Genomic DNA, 25,196 nt, shown 5'->3' with positions numbered 1-25,196 from the left:
GAGATGAAGAGAGAAATTTAGATCTACATCATTATGTTGCAACGATTTGCATTTTGCATTCAACCGGGCATTTATAGAATGTTGCAGCCGGATAATGTTCAAAAACAAATACGCTGTACTCTTTCCAGTGAACAAAATTTGTATCCCTACCTTTTGGTCCATCATCATCCATCTGTTCAACTAGTATTGTCTGATTTCTCCATTTTGCTGTGGTCCTTTTTCGTTCAGTTGACAAGGACGAACAGCGCGGATGCTTGAAGAGTTGTTTCCCTTGACTAATACTGTGACGTCAAATGCCAGTTGTGACGCGTTTCCTGTTTCACGTCTCGGTAAGTCAGACATAGTGTACGATGCTGAAGAATATAGTCTTGGCCAGCCACAACACACTCACACACACACACACACACGCGCACACTCAATCACACGCGCATGCGTAACGCAAGCACATAAGCCCGCACGCAAACGCACGCATGCACGTTGTGAGTTCTTTCATGTATTCATTCTTTCTTCTTTTTTGTACTCGAAACTTAGGAAGATGCGTACCATTGTCTGTATACATACACGTTTGAAAACAAAATCTTTGCCGTGATTCACTCTTTTGTAAATATTATATTGCTGAATGAGTCGCCTAGTATACCGAGCAACAAAAGAAACGCGAAAAGATTCGTCATTGTTTGATTGACAAAATCCCAAACAATTATAGAGTTAGAATTATTAAACCACAACAGTTTGATGAAGGCATGTTTGACCTTGCTTTTGTGTGATTATTTTGATGCTGTGACTGTTTTAACACACGGGACAAGCAGGTTTAACGTTGAAGACATAATGCGCGCTCGCAGCACGTGCAAATGGAGCAGGAGAAATCTCATGTGTGAGATGTGTTCACTAATGCATTAGCAACCAAAAGAGACCATGGCACGCTTGCTGCCAGTCTCACTTTTGAAACAGCCAGGATGCCAAGATTGACACCATCAAAATGCCAGGTCGATTTATAGCTGGGGATGATCCAGAAACGCTTGCGTGTGCTTTAAACGTGCACATGTCAACAGTCTATCAGCGAGTTTAGCAATGTTCTGTTGACATTGGAAGCACTGCAGTTATGGATTGTTCGCATTTCCCCAATGAGACAAGATCGCAATTTCCTGCCACAACGTCTTCGAGATCGATTCAATACAACCACTGACACTACCAGGAACATCATTGGAAGCCACCAGTGTCCGATCAGTGGCCAGAGAACGCGATGAAGACTGACTGAGCGAGACCTCCAAAATTTCGTTAACGTTAAACCTGCTTGTCCCGTGTGTTGAAACAGTCGCAACATCAAAATAATCACACAACAGCTATGTCAAACATGCCTTCATCAAACTTTTGTGGTTTGATAATCCTAACTCTATAATTGTTCAAGATTTTGTCAATCAAACATTGCAGAATTTTTTCGCGGTTTTTTGACGTTGCTCGGTATAGATGTGATTGTTCATGTTATGAAAAGTTAAAGTTCTCATGTATAAACATTAGTTAATTGCTTGGCTAGTTTATCTTTTTATGACTATCGGTACAACTTTTATTCGTGTAAATTCTTTTAGATTGTGTTGCACATAAATTGTGTTACTTCTGTAAGCAAACTTACACTTTTTTGGCAACAGATTCACCCATTTGAAGAAGTCCTTTTTTTCGATTTTTAGAATTAGCTCTATATGTTTTTGAACAACAAAGTTCGTGACTATAAAACAAAGTTGTTTTGCTATACGGGATTGCATGTTGGGGGTTTATTTTATAATACATGCTTTAATGAAAGTGTCATTAATATACAGAACAAAATGAAGATGATGGTATTCAAGTAAGACATATTACACTGCGCTGAAAGGTAGTCCTTGCCAAAGCCAGATCTTTAGTATGAACAGCTTTCCAGAAGAATGGTTGTTGCAGGCCAAACCTACAAATGGTCACATGACTTTTCACACACACACACACACACACACACACACACACACACAACCACATACACAGACATACACACACATGCGGAAAAAAGTGCAGTGCATATACGTCTGTTTCGGGTCTCTCTTTTAGTCTCTCTATAATTTATGTGCCTTCTAAATGTTAGAGAGGGAAGACTACCACAGTTAACCTGGAGCACGTTTAGCACCAGCAGAGAGCTGGGGAAGTAGACTGCCTAAACGTGACAAAAACTGGACGCCCAGATTCGGAGTTTTCCTCTATTTCTTAGTAAAAGTTAGCCACCAAGGCCAGTTAATCGTTTTCACGCTTGTCAGTTGCGTAGACTCTGTGGGTCCAGAAGACGTGTGCCACCAGTGTCTACCTTGCCCACTCCCCGACGAGTGGAATCCAACATGGCGGCTAATTGGCTAAGCAGCCTCTGCTTGAGTTTTTAGGATTTCTGTTTGTCCTGTCTTTTCTGAGAGTATTGTAGTCACACCTTTTGGGATGCAGTGTATAATGTCCCTTTTAGTTTTAGGATCGATTGTGATGATGATTGAGAAAGGATCCGTCGCGATATAACCTTGAACGGTTGAAAACGACGTTAAACACCAAATAAAGAAAGAAAGATTGAGAAAGGAGAATAGTTGGGGTTTACAGTCGGTTTATGAAGTTTGACTGAGTTAGAACAGAAGTGGTTTTCACCCTCCCTTTCTTCTTATTTATTCTGTTATTGTTATGCTTATTATGTTCTACCTCTACACACACACACACACACACACACACACACACACACACACACACACACACACACACACACACACACACACACACACACACACTCACACACACACACACACACACTCTCTCTCTCTCTCTCTTTCTTTCTTTCTTTCTTTCTTTTCTTTAGCCTTCTTTTCCTCGATATTCCTTTCCATTAGTGTATTCGATATATGTATTCATTTATTCAGAAGAATGTAGACGTTATGTCAATCATCTGTGTACGAGAAATGTGAGTGTACACAGATTGTAGCCGATTTATGCAGATGGTTTTTATTGTGGCAATGGCCGTTTGTGTTTTGATCACGAGCTGTTTTTGTGGGGTTTTATGGGCATGGATTTGCCGTTTGAAAGTTTTGCAGTTTGTCTGCGTTTTTATCTGCCTATGAGTGTTTGGTATCTACAGTTACGTTGTGAGGTTTGTCGTTCAATGACATATGTTTGTACAGCATTTTCATGCAGGTTTTTATAGTAGAGGAGTTTTTTTTAAATTTTCTTGAGGAAGTCTAGCTTCAGTTTGTAAGGAGGCTGATTGCAGCCTCGGGACCCCTCCACCCCTCTTCCCCCGTGCTGCCAAGTCAAGTCACGTTCAAGTCAAGTTTTTATTAGTCCATAACCCATGGGGGCATTTTGAACAATAAATACAATCAATACAATCATGATATATGCTAATATAGTAAATAAAAATTTAAAAAAAAAATAAAAATTATGAAAAACTGTTACAAATTCTATTAATAAAGATTAAAATATTCTTTAGCAATTTCTTTTTCTTAGTAGCAAACAACTTTTTAAATTTAAGTGCATAAGGTTTTTTCCAATAGTAAGGTGGTAACAACTCAGCTCTTTCTTCTTTGAAAAAATCACAGACAAATAAATAATGGAATTCATCACCTATGTCTTGTGAGCGGTATTGTCATTGGTCCCGTTAGCTGTGACGTAGGAGTAAGACCCGTTACGTCTTACCACCACGCCACTGCGCCCATCTGGTCGGGGTCATCAAAACGATACAAAGGGGGAGCTCGGTAGTAAGGTTTATTGGACTCAAACCCTTCGCACTCTCTGGGAGCTTATCAGTACGGTTTTCGGACCTGAACCTTTCGCATTCTCAGAGATCTTGGTAGTAGAGTTCATTAGACCCGAACCCTTCGCATTCCCATTGATTCGTGTGTGGTTTTGAAGAGGAAGAGCTTCTAGCCTGCTCTGATATTCCACGGCCTCGATACATGACTCTTGTCCCGCTTGCAGTAGTGAACAGTGCGCGCTGTTCATTTGGTTACCACAAGGCAATTAGAGTAGTGCGCGCTACTATAAGGTGTTCCAAAGGCAATAGGGAGATTTAATAAACGAAACGTCGGGACGTTTCGTTTTGAAGTTGTGGTAAACGTCATCATTTCGGGGGTCTCTCGCTGGAAAGGTGAAGGTCAACTGAAACGGAACGTGGAACGTCAAAACGCAGTCACGTTTTCCACCCCCAAAAAACGAACAATATTTCGTCAACTTTTGTGAGTATTTTTGCACACTAACAGTTTTATTTGTTGGCCATTTTATGCATTGCTAGATTCATCAACCCTTTCACAGTCTTTCAGCGCTGAGAATGTGTTCATTGGAGGTAGACAACTGTTGTGAACTGAAATATTTTGAAGGGTGCTGATCCTGGTACATTTATCCAACTTCATGGTGAAGAAAGCAAATGGCGAAGCAGAAGTAGGTCATCGCATCGAATTTTTATTCTGGCTTTGTATGTGATTTTGTATAAACAAAGTCTGTGTGATTTATTTGGACTGAAAATAATCAAAGTATGCCCGATTCTGGACCACCTCCTAGGGGTTTTTTTTCCATTCTGATCGAGGACAGACGTGATAATTTCACTTGAAGATTTATCGCCCTTCCTTCATTCTGAAACGAAACGTGAATACATCTAAATCTTGTCTGCGGCCTATGCCGTCTCGTTTCACGTTCCGTTTCGCGGGGTGACTCATTCACCAAACGAAACGAGCTGCAAAACGAAACGTGCTGTCCTTTGAATCTCCCTAATGTTAGAGCGGCGTCGCTTGATCGTTTTCGGGCCCCGAACCCTTGCCTGATTTTACCTGAGATTTAGGACTTAGGTTTTGTTTTCGGCGGGTGGGGTTAAACCAGCAGGGTACCTATGGGTCATGACCGATTTTTCAGCGGTCTCAGAACTTGGAATATTTTTCGTCTAGATTCTGAAAGTCGTTCCCAGGCCTAAGAGCGCTTCCCGAGTTTTTGGCAGTCTAAGGACTTAGACAATATTTGTTTGTGAAGAAGAAAAGACTGTATTAAAGCCAACTTTGTATAGATATATTTTCTATGAAAGAACCCATGTATGTTTTTTTATGATTGGTGTTCTTGAAGTGAATACAATTTGGAACTCTATTTCATTCTTGTTGACTTGACACTTGGTGTCAGAAGTATTTTGTTCTTCTGTTCGTCTGGTGCGTGTGTCAGTTCGAATGCCATCCTGACAAATGTATTTCAGACACATATGCACAGTAACATCTTAGACGCAGACAGACAGTTAACGTTTACGTGAAGCTACCACCTGTCGGCTTTAAACTGAACACACACACACACACACACACACACACACACACACACACACACACACACACACACACACACACACATTCGTAAACAGCGACTGTCAGCTTTATTGTGACATTGGTTGGGGTAAGGTCGTGAATATGTCACGATGATATGTTGAAGCTTACCTTTTTTTTTTTTAAACATTTTGTTAAGTTGCTATGCTATGCTAACTTAATATTTCTGTCCCCAGAACTAGCGTCTATTTTGGACATGACGTGGTTATATGCTAGGAGAAGTTTTGACTAAATGTTTTAACATTGACGGGGAATCGAGACGAGCGTCGTGGAGTATGTGTGTGTGTGTGTGTGTGTGTGTGTGTGTGTGTGTGTGTGGTGTGTGTGTGTGTGTGTGTGTGTGTGTGTAGATCGATTCAACTGGGCCGATCTTCATGAAATGTCACAAGAGAGTTTGTGAGTATAATATCCCCAAACGGTTTTTTTCTCCATTTTTTCGATAAATGTCTTTGATGACGTCATATCTGGCTTATTGTGAAAGTTGAGGCAGCACTGTCACGTCCTCATTATTCAATCAATATAATTGAAATTGTGGTCAAGCAATGTTCGACAAAGTCCGGACTATGGTATTGGATTTCGGTGTGGTTAGTCGAGACTATCTCAATGATCTGTTACTTTGATGCCGACAGCTTGACTAAAGGCTTTACTTTTTATATCGCTTCACGATATTGGTGTTAGTTGTGTTTTAATAGATCATTCACAACCACTACGGATAATGAACCTTAAATCATAGTATCTGTGATTTCTTCGGAATTAGAGTAATTATATGTGTAAGCCTCCTATGGCAGGGCCGGATCTGGGGGGGGGGGGGGTGTTCCGGACCCCCCCCCCCCCCCCTGGCCATCCAATTATACCTCTCAGAGAAAAAAAAAGTGGACCCCTGCCTTCAGTTGGAACCCCCCCCCCCCCCCCCCCCTCAAACGAACTTGGTCCGGCCCTGTATGGTACTAATGTTGCTGTTTATGTAAATTCTAATATAATTATGAGGAAGTCTGTGTTTGTCTTGGAACATTGAAATTAAAGATATGGTCTTGCCACAAGGTGTGTGTGTGTGTGTGTGTTTATTTGTGTGTGTGTGTGTTTGTTTGTTTGTTTGTTTGTTTGTGTGTGTGAGTGCATACATGCATGTGTTTTCTGTGTGATAAGTTTCGGTGTGTGTGTGTGTGTGTGTGTGTGTGTGTGTGTGTGTGTGTGTGTGTGTGTGTGTGTGTGTAAATGTGTGTGTGTAGAATTAATGCCGACTCAAAAGCAAGCAGTGAAGCAAAATATTTCGATTAAAAACATATCAACATAACAAATAAATCAACTGTTTAATAGATATGTATCTACATAAATAAATACAACAGTACAGCAAGAATTCCAGAATAAATTAATGACACAATATTTAAACAGACATGAACAATTATTCATCATCATCATTACTGTTTATAAACAAATGATAAAACAATACTTAACTATCTACAAAAATTCAAGCAACAAATGAATACAAACTGATGTAGCAAAAAAGACATAGGCTACCTATGAACATCAGTTATAACCAAGCACGCCAGCGCTAACAGAAACACACACACACACACATACACATATACTACACACAGGGGCAGAGAGAGAGAGTATGGCAATCCGTTTGTAAAGAAATTACGTTTTTTCCTGTTGATCTAAATAATGAATTATTTAACTAAATAATTCATTATATAGCTAAATAATTCATTATTTAACTAAATAATTCATTATTTACACAAAAGTAAAAAGTGTGATTGTTGTAATTAAAGAAATCTTTTATTTACTAAACAATTCATTATTTAATAAAAAAAAATCCATTATTTACTATATAATGCATTATATACTATAGAATGCATTATATACTATAGAATGCATTGTATACTATAGAATGCATTGTATACTATAGAATGCATTCTATAATATAGAATGCATTCTATAATATAGAATGCATTGTATACTATAGAATGCATTCTATATTATAGAATGCATTCTATAATATAGAATGCATTCTATAATATAGAATGCATTCTATAATATAGAATGCATTCTATAATATAGAATGCATTCTATAATATAGAATGCATTCTATAATATAGAATGCATTCTATAATATAGAATGCATTCTATAGTATACAATGCATTCTATATTATAGAATGCATTCTATATTATAGAATGCATTCTATATTATAGAATGCATTCTATATTATAGAATGCATTCTATAGTATACAATGCATTCTATAGTATAAAATACAGTAACACAGAGAGAGAGAGAGAGAGAGAGAGAGAGAGAGAGAGAGGGAGAGAGAGAGAGAGAGAGAGAGAGAGGGAGAGAGAGAGAGGGAGAGAGAGAGGAAGAGAGAGAGAAAGAGGGAGATAGAGAGGGAGAGAGAAACAGACAGAGAGACACAGAGAGACAGAGAGAGAGACACACAGAGAGACAGAGAGAGACAGAAACAGAGAGAGAGAAACGGAGAGAGAGGGAGAGAGAGAGAGAGAGGGAGAGAGAGAGAAACAGAGAGAGAGAAACAGAGAGAGAGAAACAGAGAGAGACAGACACAGAGAGACAGAGCCACACAGAGAGACAGAGAGAGACAGAAACAGAGAGAGAGAAACGGAGAGAGAGAGAGGGAGAGAGACAGACAGACAGACAGAGACAGAGAGAGACAGAGACAGAGAGAGACAGAGAGAGACAGAGAGAGACAGAGACACTGACACAGTTTAATTGAATAGAGAGAAAGAGAGAGAGAGAGAGAGGGAGAGAGAGGGAGAGAGAGAGAGAGAAACATAGAGAGACAGAGACACAGAGAGTAGTTTCGTAACGTTATAGAATGCATTCTATATTATAGAATGCATAATATAGAATGCATTCTATAATATAGAATGCATTCAGAATGCATTCTATATTATAGAATGCATTCTATATTATAGAATGCATTCTATATTATAGAATGCATTCTATATTATAGAATGCATTCTATAGTATACAATGCATTCTATAGTATACAATGCATTCTATAGTATATAATGCATTATATAGTAAATAATGGATTTTTTTTATTAAATAATGAATTGTTTAGTAAATAAAAGATTTCTTTAATTACAACAATCACACTTTTTACTTTTGTGTAAATAATAAATTATTTAGTTAAATAATGAATTATTTAGCTATATAATGAATTATTTAGTTAAATAATTTATTATTTAGATCAACAGGAAAAAACGTAATTTCTTTACAAACGGATTGCCATAAGAGAGGCAATCCAGGTTTCCCAATCAGTTGCTTCGTTTCCGGCCGACTTCTTCTTCTTCTTCTTCTTGTCGATCACTCAGATGGAAACACAGGAGCTTGTATCAAATCGCCGGTCGATCATTATTTACAGTCCACTACTACGACATACTACTAGTACTATATACTACAAGGAATATAACGCAGAGTGCTCCCCACTGCCGACTCGCTCCGTTTCAAGCTTTCTACATCACTTTCTGCACCCCCTTCCCGAACGCACGAAACTCACACACAAACAAAAATGATTAAGCTTTCACTTCATGCAACAAACTCGAAATAACCATTCACCAACTTCGAGAAGTTTGTCAAGAACGGGCTCGGTGTCCACACCACTCCATGAGAGGAACCTGGAGCCTCGACAAATCGAAAGTGCAACTCGCGCCGATGTTTTCCGCTTTTCGTACGCTCTCAAGGGTGTACAACATTCTAGCGGCCTGCAATTAGTCCACTACAACTGACGAGTTACACAGCAGCCCCCAAACACGTGAAATGATACACAAAACATTCTCTTTGAGCTTAATATTGAGACTCAGCCGTTTCCTTCGGACGAATACAGAAGGTCATTTCCGCCAGCAATCGGCAGTCAAAAAGCGCGTGACGTTTCGATTGGTTAAAAAGAATAATAGAAAGCTTTTTTTGATTGGTTGTAAATAAATCGAAAGGAAAAATTATTCGTGAATGGCCATTACTTTTGATCATCAAGTTATCATCGAAGCAAGGATGAAGTTATTAACATGGCAAGTACTTATGTTAATGATTATGATGTGTGTGTGTGTGATCGAGTGTGAGTGTGTGTGTGTGTGTAGCATGGGGCAACCATATTTTTCTTTGGAATTTTTTCGAACTTTTTATATGTAACTACATTCTCCAAAGAATTGTAAAGCAGTTTAAATTTTGAAGATCAGTACATATTTGATTTTTTTTTAAATTGCGATTTTAGGGCTGCTGAAAAATTCTGCTGAAAAAATGACCGGCACCCTTTACAACCTGTCCTGCACACAATTTCAGCTAAATCCTGTTGTAATTGATTTAAAGGGCTTTCTTGTCATAAATACTATACAACAGAAATACAAACAAGTACACAAACAAAAATCAGGTATTTTTACATGATTTAGTAAAGTTTTGATTTCTATTGCCATGAGTTATCTTTTTTAATGTAAGTCTCCATTTGGCTTAAATAATCTTAATTTGTAATGTTGTTTCATTTTTTAATTATATGAAGATATGTTGAGGCGTGTGCTAAGTTAAAACATCTAGGCTATTTCATTTTTCAAATAATGAAGATTTCTATGTCTAAGTGTTTTATAATTACACATTAATTAACATGCTTTCATTTGGAATGTCGAGGTTGTCATCGTGGATTGACGCCCGACCAAAGTTAATTGAAGCCCGACGGAGCGATTATGTTGTAATTCAATCTGACGACGATCTCTTTCCTGCTTTCATGCGATGGTAAACAGACAGAATTGGTTCTGTTCTGTTCACACACTACTTTCAGTCCACCTACCTGCAACTGCAAGGGTCAAGTCCCAAGAAATATGTATCTGTATTCCTATCTTATCACTCTGCTCCTCTTTTGTTTTCTTTCACATACATTTTCCCTTCTTTTTCGACGGGTTTCTGGACAGCTAACTCAAAACAAATTCTTTTCATCACAAAAGCGATCTTTGGAATTGACTGATGTAGTCCGGAAGAATTCATGCATCAACTTAAGGCACGTATTTGACGTCATCACTTTGCATACCTTATGGTCTCGGTATTTCGCTGGCCTTCATATAGTTGAGGCTGTATCAATGCGCCTCGCCAGCAGGTAGCTAATGGCTTTTTTAGCAAGTGGCTATCGACAAATAGTGACCGGTAATTTTGAATGAGTTGTGGCATTCTGACCAATCACAGGATCTGTTTTATTAAAACGCAAACTTGATTGAATTACAATCTTCTTTAATACTTTACCACAAAGTTAATTATATTTGTTCCAATTAAAACACAAAACACAATTCGTCCAACCATTCATTTAGACAAGACACATGTAATGTTGTTTCTGTAGCTGAATTTAATTTTTGCTTCAGCAAAGGAAATGAATTTTAGAATATTTTGAATAACAAACTAACAAAATAAAACATTTCTTATCAAAGCAAGGCAGATAATCCTTTCACACAATGTAACTTCACCACTTACTACTTGCATATTTCCTAACATTCTAGAACCCCTGGAGCAATTTTTTGATTAATGCTTTTGTGAACAAGAAACAATTAACAAGTGGTTCTATCCCATCCCCCCCCCCCCCCCCCCCCCCATACAGACCATAAAATAATGCAGCATAGTCCCTACACTGTAGAGACCTCATGTTATTTCAACATAACAATAACAATAAAAACACTTTATTGTCCATTAAAATGTTACATAAAAATGGAAAATGTTCTTACTGTTAACAAATAAACAAGATTAATAAATGGTCTTTATCAATATCATCATTAACAGCTATTGTTTTTGCAGCGTAACAATAGCTAGGTTCCAATATTTAGACGAGTCAAAGATGAGTCACATTATACTTGTTCGAGTCTAAATATATATTAGACCTTATTGTTATGTTGGAAACACAATAGCGTTTATATTGCTATTCTGCCATTGTATTCTGTGTTGAAAACATGTTTTTGTCAGCAACAACTACCAGAATGGACCACGTTGCCTTTTGTGGACAACAACATGTGCATGTATCCACGGAAATCACTGAACATTGAAACACTCATGGACATGTATCATGGAGAAGACAAGAGAAGCTCTGAATGTTTGGCATTATAAGTCAATATGCCTGGTTTCATGCTTGCTTACTTATTATCTATAAATTGTTCAAAAGTCTGACTTTTGCAAGGTTTGTTCTTGTTAAAGAACTAGATTTTTTTCCATCTGCTCTTTTTTTTATTTCCTTTATATACACATAAACATAGTATAGCAGACATCATACACCGAGTTTATCAACAAAGCGCATACACACGTACATACCTAGACAAGACACAGACATAGACAGTAGGGTGGGTTGTTGAAAAGACAGGGGATATGGAAGGGGGGGGGGGGGTAACTGAGGTTGTTGGGGGGGGGGGGGGGGGGGTAACTGAGGTTGGGGGGGGGGGGGGAGGGGGGTAGGTGGGGACGGTGGTCACAATTTAGCCTCCAAGTATACATGGGGTTTAATTATCGGCATAAAAGTACTGGATAACCTGTTGTGAGTAAATGGGTCAGGGGGTATCACATTCAAAAATGTTCATACGAAATCAATCAATACAATTATCCTATAGCATCAATGAAAAAAGTGTCTATATAAACACCACTCTTTTTCAAATTTACCATAATAATTATTTACACTAGCATTATACTTTTCGATCAAAAACCTTTGTTTAACAATTTTCACAAAAACATTTAATGTTGGGACTGACTTATTTAATTTGGCTCCAAATATACTTTGTTTGGCAAGGAGAATAAACAAATCAAAAACAGCATCCGTATGAAAGTTGTCTAAATACCCTAAAATGACAAGCTCTTTTGACAAATTCAAATCCGGGAACGTAGAAGAAGAAGAAGACAAATTCAAATTACTGCAATGTGTGAAATTTTGACATAACAATTCTGTGAAATCAGACCAAAAAAGCTTAACTCTTGTGCACTCCCAAAACAAATGTTCTAAGGTTTCCTCTTCCTGTGTACAAAAGCTACATAGTGATGTGTCAGAAATTTTCATCAAAAATAACAGGCGTTGAGTGGGAAAAATTCTATGTAGTATTCTATATTGGAACCACCTTAGGTATGTGTCTTGTGTAGTTCGCCTTATTGTCAGAAATACCTTTCCAACATTTACATCAAAATTTAATAAATCAGCCCATTTTTCCATGCACTGTAAATTGCCATCATTTTTCACAAGATGGGTATATATATGTTTTACTCCACCTTTAGCTATTTGTTTCCATACAACATCATCACCAATATGAAAAACATTGTTTAAAACTGCATCTAACTTTAGTCTTTTATGAAAATTCTTAACTGAGCGCATAACGCCCTCGAAAAAAACAAAATTCAGTTGTAAATTTGGATGTTTCAATTTAAAATCGTTATATGACAAAAAAAACATCGGCTCTCATCAAGTGACCGACAAGTAATAATGCCGTTTTCCATCCAATTCCTGTTAAAAATAACCTTTTTATCTATGCAAATATGTACATTATAATACAGACGCTCTGAAGCAAAATCACTCAAGGAGATGGGGACACATTTGCATGCAAAATGTTTATAATGTTTGAAAACATCTCTCCAGAAAGAATTTTGAACTCTTTGCATCAATATGTTTCCAAACTCACCTCCTCTCTTGTGAATGTTATGTACAAGTGGACACAGAGCTTTTAGAAGTTTAGTTACTTTTCCTTCACTACAAAGGACTCGCTGTAACCATGATATCTTCAGAGCTGACAAAAAGCATTTCAAATCCACCATTTTAAGCCCCCCCCCCCCTCTTCAAACGACTGATATGCTGTTGTTCTCTTTATTCTATCTTTCTTACCATTCCATAGAAATGAAAAATATAACCTATTCAAATCAAACAAAAACTTATCATCAGGATCTGGTAAACTCATAAACAGATGAGTTAACTTGGACAGCGCCAAACTCTTAATAATAAGAACTAGATTTTACACAGAATGTATTTCACCTACAGTAAGAAACAAAATGTGCAAATTGCATCGTCTGTCGACCAGCCACAGAAGCAAACCTGGCCATGTATACGTGTACCTAATACACATCCAACAACCCAGAAACATGCGTCTTTGTTTTTTAGAATGTGAAAAGGATATTGAGCAATTTCCTGCGGAATATGGCCCATTATGTTTGCAGTAGGGCTGTTTGAGCCAACCCTATCACAACCCCCGAATCCCCCACGTGCCTACCAGAATAGCAATATATAAACATACCTATTATTAAGTACAAAACTTTAAAATATTACATAATAATTGAAAAATTCTGAATTCAATATGGTACACATGTAACAGAGCAAAAATCACTAAGAACATCTAGCATGAATACAAATTAAAAATAAAAATGATTATACAGTTAACTGCAAAATCATAAGAACATTATAATTAGAAGTAGTGTTGACGGAGCAAATGAAGGGGGATAGGAAATTGTAGATAATATACCCGTGGAAACATCTAAATAGCAATTCACATGGTAGTAAGTACAGCAGATTATAACAAACAATCCTCGATTTCAAATTGTTCAACTAGCACAGGAAAGAAGCTGCACACAGCCAAAATTCATAATCAGCAGTTCAGGGATGTCGTTAGGCATCGGACATCGGACAGACCGATTCAGAGGCTCAAATGTCTGATTCACAGCCGCATGGCGGTCACATGTCCTATCTTTTTGAACTGAGCACTGACATCCCTGTCCGATAAGAAGTCAATTCCTTCGGACAGCGCGATACTCGTTAATGTTCCTTTCAAGATAAACATTTTCAAAAAGCGACCAAGCACTCTCGCGTATAGGTGCACTAAAGTTGTGCAATGCGGATGTTGCGTTTGGGTGACACCTTAAAGTTAGGAGTATGGAAGACAACTCCAACTGACTTAGTCTTGCGTCTGCTTTTGCTTCAGTTTTGAGACATTTTGACGAAGCGCACTTAGTTATGCCACCGAAAAATAGAAATAAAACCTGCCAAAGTTCAACAAAAGCTGAACACGTTTCGCTATTCAACGGCATCCTGTGCTACATTAGGGTCAAAAACAGGGGGTAACACGGCGAGCGTCATTCTTGAAAATGAAACAATTCTGATGTCCTATTGAAATTTCTGAAAGCGGTCAAATGTCCTATTGATGCTGAAGAGCTAGGAAATTTGTCCTATAGGGATGAATATGTAGCAACATCCCTGGCAGTCTACCACGACCAATGAAAATTGACGCTCTCATTAACTTGATTAAGACTAAGTACAATTTTTCACGCAACTCAAAAGTTATGAAATATTCTCTTAATTTCTCTCAAACGTTGTTGCTGTTCATTATTAAGATTATTTAGCTTTTTTCACCTGCACAAAAAGGTGTTTACTTCACTGTAAGCAAGTTAATTTTCTTGAGACAAAAGTTAGTCGCCAAGTGAAATTTTGTAACGCTCCTTTCTTAAGTTCTGACAACATTTTGTGCCCGACTCCAAATGGGTTTTCAGTTTGTAGTTTATCAACCTTGAGTATGCATCACTTTTGTCACCCCTCTGTTAATAGCATGCAATACCAAATATAATGTAAAACAAGAAGAGCAAACGCTCGATCGAGTCACTTTCGCAGTTCTGAATATTATATGAGGCATCAGATGGACAGGAAGAAATTGCTATTCACAACACAATGAGTCACGTTCACATAAAATTTGAGCCCTGTCACTTTTATAGTTTCCGAGAAAAGCCCAACGTTAAGTTGTGTGTTGCCGAACAGAAAAGGCTAGTTATCTCCCTTGTTTTTCTGATAACGTTCGTAAAAGGCTACAGATGTAAATACTTTGATGTAAAGAATAATCCTACAAAGTTTCAATCACATCCGATGAACTTTGTCAAAGATATAAAATGTCTAATTTTTCCTTTGACGCTGACCTGTGACCTTGAAAAAGGTCAAAGGTCAACGAAACCATCGTTAAAGTGTAGAGGTCATTGGAGGTCACGACTAAACAAAATATGAGCCCGATCGCTTTGATAGTTTCCGAGAAAAGTCCAGCGTTAAGGTGGTGTCTACGGACGGCCGGCCAGACTAACACTGACCGATTACATAGCGTCACTTTTTCTCAAGTGACTCAATGATGACATTTCATAATAAGTGACACTACAAAGGGGAACATCAAATATGTACTGTACAAACAATTTCAAATACTCTGAGCAAGCTTTTTTGTGATGCAGAGTATTGAACACTCACATCTAAAACCATCAGAGATATTCTCAATATCTATATTTTCAATTTTCATTCAAAATATTTTTGCAGCACAGTTCGATCATCATGCAATGCAAATATTTAATGCATTTTATGCATGTAGTTATGACTTCATCACCTTCAAAGTGTCTTTGCACTTCAGTTATAGTATCACTCATTTGCACTATAGACTTTAACAGAAAGACAAAATTAAATAGAACAGTTTCAAGTCCAGATATATATCTAAGCTCTTGAATTGGGGCTACACCTGAAAGAAACGGAGCAAGCTTGACATACTACAGGATGCCTGCAGTATCACAGTTTTTGCAGTACCATTTTGCCCCTTGTTCGCAGTAATGTGACCAGTCTGTGCTTTTCCCCATACCAGCACATTTTCTGTGAAACCATGCACGACAAGAATCACAAGTGATCCAGTGCTGTCGTTTCTTGTACTGGCCCATGCACAGATGACACTTTGAGGGACTTGATGAAGGCATAACTGTTTGAATCCCTGAACCTATGTCAATTGCACTCTCACTCTCAGTTCCGGATGTACTTGGCATGGAAGGACCAGCACATGCCATACCTTCAGCTACAGGTTGAGTGCAAAAGTCCTTCAGCTGTTGCATGAGATCGTCTTTCTTCATTCGCATTGATGATCTAACTTTGTAGAAATCACAAATTGTGACCAATTGATTCTTGGTAAAGTGGTCGCAGCTGCCCCCTGACTGCAACACTGCCTGCAGTCGATGCAGAAAGACAATCTTCCCATGGGAAGCATCCTCATCAAAGTAATAATATGATAGTTGCGCTTCTTGCTTTGTTTTCATTTTCTTTATTTTTATTTGAATTCTGTGTGCAGCTTCTTTTTGCACCTGCAGCTGATGTAAGAAATCTTTTCGAAATTGGTTATTCAAAATGTTTAAAGAAATGTGTACAATGTCCCTGAACAGCCCTGTGAGACATTCAACTCTGTCAACCACCCTCTTCAAGACACCTTCTATGGAGTTTTCATTATCTCCAAGTCTTGAAGATGGTGGGGCAGAAAAAATGTGTGTCCACAGGTGTACATCATCAATCACTTTGTCAACTACAAAATGATAGAGGAGCTTCCCATGGTCATGAAGATTGTCTTCCGTTTGCAAGGACAAAATGGTTAAAACAAGACACTCAAAAAACACATACACAGTGTCGGTGACATGCGTCAGGCTCTGCCTCACATTCTGCTTGCGTGCAGTTTCGGACAAACTATCTGAATCTGACGTCAGAGCTGATGCCTCGGATTCAGTAAGACTTGCTTGTCCAAGGAGATCAAGTGCGTTGTCAGCGTCACAAAGTGCCTGCTCAGCTGCTTCACCTTTCTTAAATATATTATTCATGAGAGCTTTCCGCTTCCTTTCGCGCAGTTTCGCAATACAATATCCGGCTACGTGGCGCACCTTGGCCCTGCAGTCTGGTGCATCGGAGAGGTCTGGTTGTAGTCTGATGTTCGACTTCTCTGCAGTGCCAGGAACGTTTGGTTGTCTTCTTCTGGCTTCTTGGTGGACGACGAGTTGTCGGACTTTCACCACCAGTGCGTGAGCAACCAAGAAGTTCGCATCGGTAACAGCAGCTTCACAACCAAACAAGAAACGGCAGAGGACAAAGTATTGCCTGGAAGAAAGAAAAGCATGACACTCTGAATAAAATATGGTTATCAGTCTGCTGTCAACTTTCTCTGCGGATGAGAGGGCCAGAATCTTTCGCAGCATGAAGCCATAGACTTTCCTGAGGAACTCATCAACCAGTACAGGTGTCATAAGCAGCTGTTTAGCAGCTTGGGAAACTGATTTTTGTTGTGGCGTCACCTGTTTATTTGTGAGATCCACAAGAACTGCCTTGAACTCCAGTGGAGTGCAGTCCAGATCAACATCTGGGTCGTCGTCTAGGGGTTCCTGATCCATCCCTTCCAGTGGAACGTCTTCTTCACGTGGCTCATTGGCTGTGTCCTCAGCATATGTAGTTTGGAACCTGAAAGACACGAGAAAAATATATACTCGACCTGATCAAGCCTTTTTGAATACCCCGATTTAATATAAGTACACACCTGTCATTAACAGCAAAAATTAATATGGTTTTATGTGATCATTATCATTGTTTTATGATTGCTTTATGAATACAAATTTGGTTGCAAGAAAAAATGTTTGCTGTCTTTTGCTGGAGAGCATACTGGGTGGTGCCATAAGTAATGCATATTGGAAGACGTAAATTTAGAGTGGTCCATTTTGATCGTCCAAAAGAAACAGTAAGAAAAAGTTTATTTGCCTCAAACCTTTGGACTTCTGGTATTTTGTTGATTGTCCTTTGCTCATTATAACTGAATCTTATTTGCAAGAAAGCAACACATACATATTATTCAACTTGTTGATAACTCCTGGGACAAAAAGGTCACATCCTATGTGACATTTTGTGACACTCTGTTGTTTAGTTCCAACGAAGCTAAGTTTCACGCTACACTTTTAATTTCAGAGTGTAGTTTATCAACCTGGAGTATGCATCACTAATTTATCAACCCTTTGTACAAGAGTAGCATGATGATTGATGATAAAAATGTTTATGAGTGGCAACAGAGACAAGATAATGAACTTACCTTTTGTGCCTGCAACAGGTCAAATTTTCGTTGACTTCAGCGGAACCAACTTTGTAGTAGTCATGCACGGTAGAAGGTTGAGGAAGAACTTTTCTTGTGTCAAAGTTCACCACTCGCAAGCCTTCAATGCTTCTTGCTCGACCCAAGGCAACTCCAATTTGGCCAGGTTGGAAGACTTCTTCACAGTCAATCTCCACCCTTGAATGAAGAAACCAACCTTCTAGTTCTTTTTATCACACAATCAAACATTTTTATTTACGATTTAAATGCGGTATGTTTGAATTGTTTGCTCCAATCACAAAAGTAGATCCCACAAAGTCTAGCTCCTAAACATGTATGTTGGGTAATAACATTTTTGTTGCTGGGTAAGTTGCCGAAAATGATTCCCCCCTCTGCTTCTTTCTCTTTGTAAACTTAAATTGTAGGGCTAGTTATTTTTCAGTAACTTACCCAACAACCAAAATCACAACGGGTCGGAATCCTTGATAGCTCATGGGTAGAGAATGTACACATTGTGGATCTACTTTTTGCGACTCAAAAGTTCAGAACACTCTAATGTACAAAATATACATTTCTGGAGCAAACAATACAACCATACAGCAACTACAGGCTTGAACATATGAATCTCAATATGAATTCCATGAGTTTGGTTGTTTTCTGAATTCAGATCTGCCGTGCACAATCATTTATAGCTAGCACGATTCCAAGGCAAGTAACTCTCATGTTTTGTCAAGCAACACGAGTAGTTCCCCTTTCAGATTTTAGCTGCATCGACAAGAGACTGCAATCCGACGGTAAGTTTTCAACAATATTTCATTTTATAAACAGATCACACCCAATCAAATGCAAACATCTAATCAATGTAAAGAACATGCAGCAGTTTCACACCCTATTTTGCCCCAGAAAACTGAACTTCATACAGTTTTTAACATTTGAACATGGGTGTAAAACTTCGTCTGCTAGTCACATTCAAGGAAAGAACATTTCCTGAGCGATACCAAAACATGAACAGAACACACACTATCTGACTTTACCGCCACAGCAGAATAACAACATAACTGTGTAATTGATTTTAGTCAAGAACAGGAAATATCAAAAATAATGGTCTCAGTTCGCGGTCATGAAAAACATCGCATTTTTCATGATCCGCTAACTTCGACGATTATTTTTAATAACCACTGAGACTTGGCATGTAACCTCTACATAACTAGCCATACAAGTTTACAGAGAGAAAGAAGCAGAGGGCAAAAAAAAGAGAATAATACATGGTTTGCTGTGTCGTACCAGATTTGTTTAGTTAAAAAAAATATATATTGACCTGCAAGCGAAAGCACACAATTTTTGTAGGCCATGCAGTTAAAAAAAAAAGCAATTGCAGAAAATAACCTATTAGTCATATGTGTATGTTGAGATTTTTGTTTGTTTGTTTATTTGTTGCTTAACGTCCAGCCGACTACGCAGAGCCATATCAGGACGAGGAAGGGGGGGATGAAGGGGGCCACTTGTCAAGCGATTCCTGTTTACAAATGCACTAACCCATTACTTGTGTCCCAGCAGGCTTTAGTAAAACTAAATTAATACCTACTGGAAGATTACCAGTTTCCAGTATGTTAAAATAGGCTTAAGCTATCTACTGCTGGACTTACATCAGAACACTAACAGATTAAACTATACATGAATCGCGAGACAAGCGGCAAGATAAGAGATTTTTGGAAAAAATACAGGTGAATGAGCAAGAAGGCAGAAAAAAGAAAAGAATTCATGAAGAAAAAGAGAGCATGACAGGAAAGAGGAACCAAAAATCTACCTAACAGCAAACTAGAAAGCTCCTGCGGTTCCAAAAACAGGAGGGGCCTTTAATTTCATAACCGCAGTGCCCCACTGCGGGAGTATGTTGAGATCATGGGAGTTTGTGAAACATAGGTGCTCAGTTTTAACTGGTTGACCACATATTGGTATTGTTTGGCTCTCTGGAACCGGGCATCACTAAAGCGGGATGCAAGTCTCAAACACATGCAAATCCTGGTAGAGTTATTTCCAAACATTGTCTATTGCAAGCTACCTTTCAAGTGTCAGTCCTTGAGCTTTGTGGATGGTCAGTGCGAAGCTAGGAACTACTTGAAACTGATGCCTCACAGCGATGTCCTTCTTCTGTCGAGGATCATGGACTACAAACAAAATGAAAGTACAATCTTATCAATACATCTATACATATCAGGGATGGCCAAATCTCGAAATTTTAACTCACCAAACGGGTGAGTAACTTACAAGAAAGTTACTTACTTATGCCTTTGACCTCGTCCTGGGCATAGGCTGCCAACAAGAGTTTGCACACACACCGGCTGTGAATATGGTCGGCAGCCTCAAAAAAATTTGTTATCTTCCAGCCTCCGACCCCCTTCCTGGACACCTTGCACATGCATTGCTGAAATCCAAAGTGATTATCCACAAGACCATCCCTGACTCAGCGAACTCGCTAAGTCTTCGCACAAACGAATGACCGTACACCATGATATTTCCACACTTGCAGGATGACCCAGATTTCGCTGATCTAGCCATTGTTTTCGGAACGAAGACCTGGAGTTATGCTCAGCGCTAACTACACTGATCAACCACAGTTTTTCCCAAACAAATTGTGTCAGTGTGCACCCCTGCACCTTACGAGGTATAACTTGACCACATAAAAACATCAAATTCAGTACTTATTCCTTCGAACCAAGTCGAATCTCCCCTTCGATGAAAAAACTTGTCAGTGTTGTAGCGTCCCTTTTGAGAAGTGGCCTTGACCCTTGATAGCGAATCTATCATGACAAGAAAGGTGGACTAGGCCAGTGGACTCAAAATAAAGTGGGATCGGTCTTGGGACCTGTCACTAAACTCCTCAACTTAAATTTCATTTGTATTTTTGAACAAAATATGACATTTTACTCAGATCTTGACAGTCACTGTTCACCTCGACTGCTAGCGCGGTCTTGGAAGAACACTGACTGTCTCGATCTGTGTAAAATGTCATATTTTGGTAAAATATTCAAATAACGTGTAGTAAAGTCTAAAAAAGGATGAAGTCTTACATCAGGAAGCCTTTAAAGTTTGTATGTGTGCTGTACGTTGTACAGTAAGCTATAAGGCTGATTGTATGTGTGCGGTACGTAGTACAGTAAGCTATAAGGCTGATTGTATGTGTGCTGTACGTAGTACAGTAAGCTATAAGGCTGATTTTGCAGATTTTTTTTTCATAACCTCTCAAAATTCACATCTATTTTAAGACTCCTTCCTGTTCCAATACCTGTTTTTCTGAAAATGTTGAACATTTTAGAAGTCAGGTTCCATTTTGAAGATAAATCAGAGTACATTGTGTAATAATTAACAATATCAAATATTCCATCCACAAAAACAATGTGAGATGAATGGTGGTTTCTTGCCCGACCAGCGTTTTAGCCTGTTTGAGGGAAGCATATTGTTGTTTGTTTCATCTTTATGAACTGAGGATGGTTGTTTTTTTAAATTTTACCCAGGTTGTTTTACAGTAGATTTTAGACCCCTCAATCTAAAACTTATTCCTCCATTTTAAGACCATGATTTCTCTTTAACCCTTACACTGGTGCAATTCTGTAACACATGTTACATAGCCACTGGTGAATTAACAGAGAGAAAAAGAACAAAAAACGGTCATATAGGTTTTCGCATCCATGGAAGGTAATCGGAACCGACCAAACAGACTGAGCCAGTAGCGCGACATATGTCGTGACAACCAGGTGACAGTATAGGTAAAGTAGCGCGACATATGTCGCGACAACCAGCCTAAGGGTTAATAATCTCTGTATATTTACCCTTCCTCTTTTCTTAAGACCTATAAATTGTGTCAGATTTTGAATTGTCTCAAAAAATTGGGGTGGCGGGTGCCCACTGTAAATGAAAATGATGACAAAACAAGAAGAGCAAACGCTCGATCGAGTCACTTTCGCAGTTCTGAATATTATATGAGGCATCAGATGGACAGGAAGAAATTGCTATTCACAACACAATGAGTCACGTTCACATAAAATTTGAGCCCGGTCACTTTTATAGTTTCCGAGAAAAGCCCAACGTTAAGTTGTGTGTTGCCGAACAGAAAAGGCTAGTTATCTCCCTTGTTTTTCTGATAACGTTCGTAAAAGGCTACAGATGTAAATACTTTGATGTAAAGAATAATCCTACAAAGTTTCAATCATATCCGATGAACTTTGTCAAAGATATAAAATGTCTAATTTTTCCTTTGACGCTGACCTGTGACCTTGAAAAAGGTCAAAGGTCAACGAAACCATCGTTAAAGTGTAGAGGTCATTGGAGGTCACGACTAAACAAAATATGAGCCCGATCGCTTTGATAGTTTCCGAGAAAAGTCCAACGTTAAGGTGGTGTCTACGGACGGCCGGCCGGACAGATGGCCGGCCGGCCGGCCGGCCGGACAGACTAACACTGACCGATTACATAGAGTCACTTTTTCTCAAGTGACTCAATAAAATGTAAACTCAGTAAAAATTCAGGTAAACAAAAAAACACAGGCATACCTGAGAAAGCAATACGGCTCAACTCCACTGTCATGTTGGTCTTCTCGAAGTGGACAACCACTTTGTCATGGTGGAGGTCCACAACATGGCCAAGACTGCCGTTGACTAACTGGTCGCTTATGTTGCGGATCAGCATAACTGGACAATCTGTCTCTCTCACACTGTGTCGGCCATCCGCGATTCCTGACCAGCGGTGTAGAGTCATGGCTCCCACTGGTAGGCTCTGGCAAGCGATGCCAGTTGTTGCTGTCACTGCAACTTTTCGCCCGGATAACCGAAGACTGTGGCATAATTCTGCAACGAGTGTTGTTTTCCCAGTGCCTGTCAAACACACAAATAATTAAAGAGAATCGCAAGTACATTTTATAAGATCATGATTTTGGGGGTCAATTTCATAAAACCACTTGTAAATACTGTACTAATAATCAAAAACATTTTCAAAATTGATATACCTGTTAAACCTGTGATAAATATGTATATAATAAATATGTTTAAAATCAAAGAATTTACTCTTTTCTGAATGTGTGAGTTCTGTCGCGTGTTTCTTTCAGGTGAGATATTCTTTCGGCTAGCCACTCGCGAAGCTAGGAGGCGAGATTGTCTATGAAACGGTTTTGTGGCTAGCTACACAAGAATTAAACACCATTGGTTGATTCCGAAAAGGTCGTCTGCACTGGTCGGTAAAAAACCATGGACAGCCAATTGGATGGGCAGCTGAGTGACCGCCATATTTTCTCGCCAAGCGAGCAAGCCTAAAGCTACCTAGCGTTTGAGGCGAGAATTCTAGCGTCACTCGCGGTGAGATGTGCCCAAGAAACGGTACTTCCTCGCCCCACTCGCCTTTAAGAAACAGACTGGTGAGGTCTGTCTAAACTTGAAGTTAATTCATGACTCTTTGAATGTTTTAGAGAATAAATCATTTGTACTTGAACTCAACCACAGAAATAAAAAAAATTCTCTGGGCAAATTAATTTTGCAATTTACAATTTCAATACAATGCACACATAATTTAGTTGACATAAAAAGCTACAACTTTCACCTTCCAGCACAGCTAGTTTATAAAAACAAGCAAACAACAATAAAACGCATTAAAACACATTTTTCCATGCAACAGTCTACAATATAATCTTTAAATCTAATAACAAACAAACAAACAAACAAACAAAAACAAGTGACTGATGTCACCCAAAAACTAGCTGACTTGTCTTGATTCTTGAACTAACCACCACTACAACCCTCCAGTCAGAATCGTATGCTTGTCCATGAAAGTAGGTCAACTAAGCAGGGGGCTGCTACTCGATTCCTTCACCAATTCTTTTCTTAGCCATCTTGAATCTTGATTCTCGCTAACAAAGAGACGGAGAGGCGGGGCTAACAGTGGGAGGAGCCATAATCATAACGACCGCGTTTTACAAAGTGAAACGATCACTGCAGACAAACATTACGTTTTGGAAACCTATTGTGGTTCTTGAGTTTACCTGGGGGCATAATAAACCAGGAATGAACTACATTTTAAGTTACAGCTTGCTGTTTCTTCAACAACATCAACAACAGCCAACATTTCTTTAGGTCTTCATCAGTTCATGTTACGAAAACTGGTAAACCGTCAAAGTTCTCTTTTTATCTAAACTTCAAGTAAGTTTAAAGCCTATTCATCAACAAAAGTAAAGTTAAGAAGTGTACATACCTGCTTGTCCAAGAATAATGACGTTGTGTCCAAGCTCGACTAATTCACGTGCTTCTTCCATTTAGAGTGGACAAGTCGAAAGGGCGGTCGAAGAACGCCCAATGCCGGAGCAGACGGTTTTCTGAGCATGCGCTGTAAAACTTTTACTGCGGAACGCTCCGGATGTAACCTTTTGTGGCCTTTGAACCTGGTTAACTGCCGGTAGGATTCGATCTTCGCAATGTTAAGCTCAAAGAGAATGTTTTGTGTATCATTTCACGTGTTTGGGGGCTGCTGTGTAACTCGTCAGTTGTAGTGGACTAATTGCAGGCCGCTAGAATGCTGTACACCCTTGAGAGCGTACGAAAAGCGGAAAACATCGGCGCGAGTTGCACTTTCGATTTGTCGAGGCTCCGGGTTCCTCTCATGGAGGAATACCAGACGTTTCGCACCTTTGACGGTTCGCACTTCGGACGATTCGCACTTAATCTACAATTTGGACATGACGTTTCGCACTTTTTTTGTCTTTTCGCACATTTTACTTATGACGTTTCGCACTTTTCAGAATGACGTTTCGTACTTTTTTCCAAGATGTGCGAAACGTCATTGCCAACTTGAGGTGCGAAACGTCATTGTCATTTATATTTGAAAGTGGGAACTTCGGAAGCAAAGTTGCCGATATGTGAGTGTGTTTCTTAGTTTGTAGAGAATAATATAGGTCCCTGGTAGAGAGAGAGAGAGAGAGAGAGAGAGAGAGAGAGAGAGAGTGTGTGTGTGTGTGTGTGTGTGTGAG

At 38.9% G+C, this 25,196-nt stretch overlaps 1 protein-coding gene across 1 annotated transcript in view; it reads right to left on the bottom strand.

Annotated features, from left to right (window-relative positions):
• The window catches only part of LOC138980706 (uncharacterized), a 26,411-nt gene extending 1,604 nt beyond the window's left edge, over positions 1 to 24,807 (bottom strand). The window contains exons 1-5 of the mRNA XM_070353615.1: positions 24,425 to 24,807; positions 22,738 to 23,058; positions 20,250 to 20,355; positions 18,188 to 18,385; positions 16,497 to 17,568 (exon numbers count right to left, since the gene is read on the bottom strand). Of these exons, the coding sequence (XP_070209716.1) occupies positions 16,497 to 17,568; positions 18,188 to 18,385; positions 20,250 to 20,355; positions 22,738 to 23,058; positions 24,425 to 24,485 (1,758 nt within the window). The 5' untranslated portion in view covers positions 24,486 to 24,807. The remainder of the gene's footprint in view (positions 1 to 16,496; positions 17,569 to 18,187; positions 18,386 to 20,249; positions 20,356 to 22,737; positions 23,059 to 24,424) is intronic.
• Positions 24,808 to 25,196: the final 389 nt, after the last annotated feature.

This window comes from Littorina saxatilis, linkage group LG11, assembly GCF_037325665.1.
Source record: "Littorina saxatilis isolate snail1 linkage group LG11, US_GU_Lsax_2.0, whole genome shotgun sequence".
Lineage (NCBI taxonomy): Eukaryota > Metazoa > Mollusca > Gastropoda > Littorinimorpha > Littorinidae > Littorina > Littorina saxatilis.
This window is presented reverse-complemented; position numbering and strand designations above follow the sequence as displayed.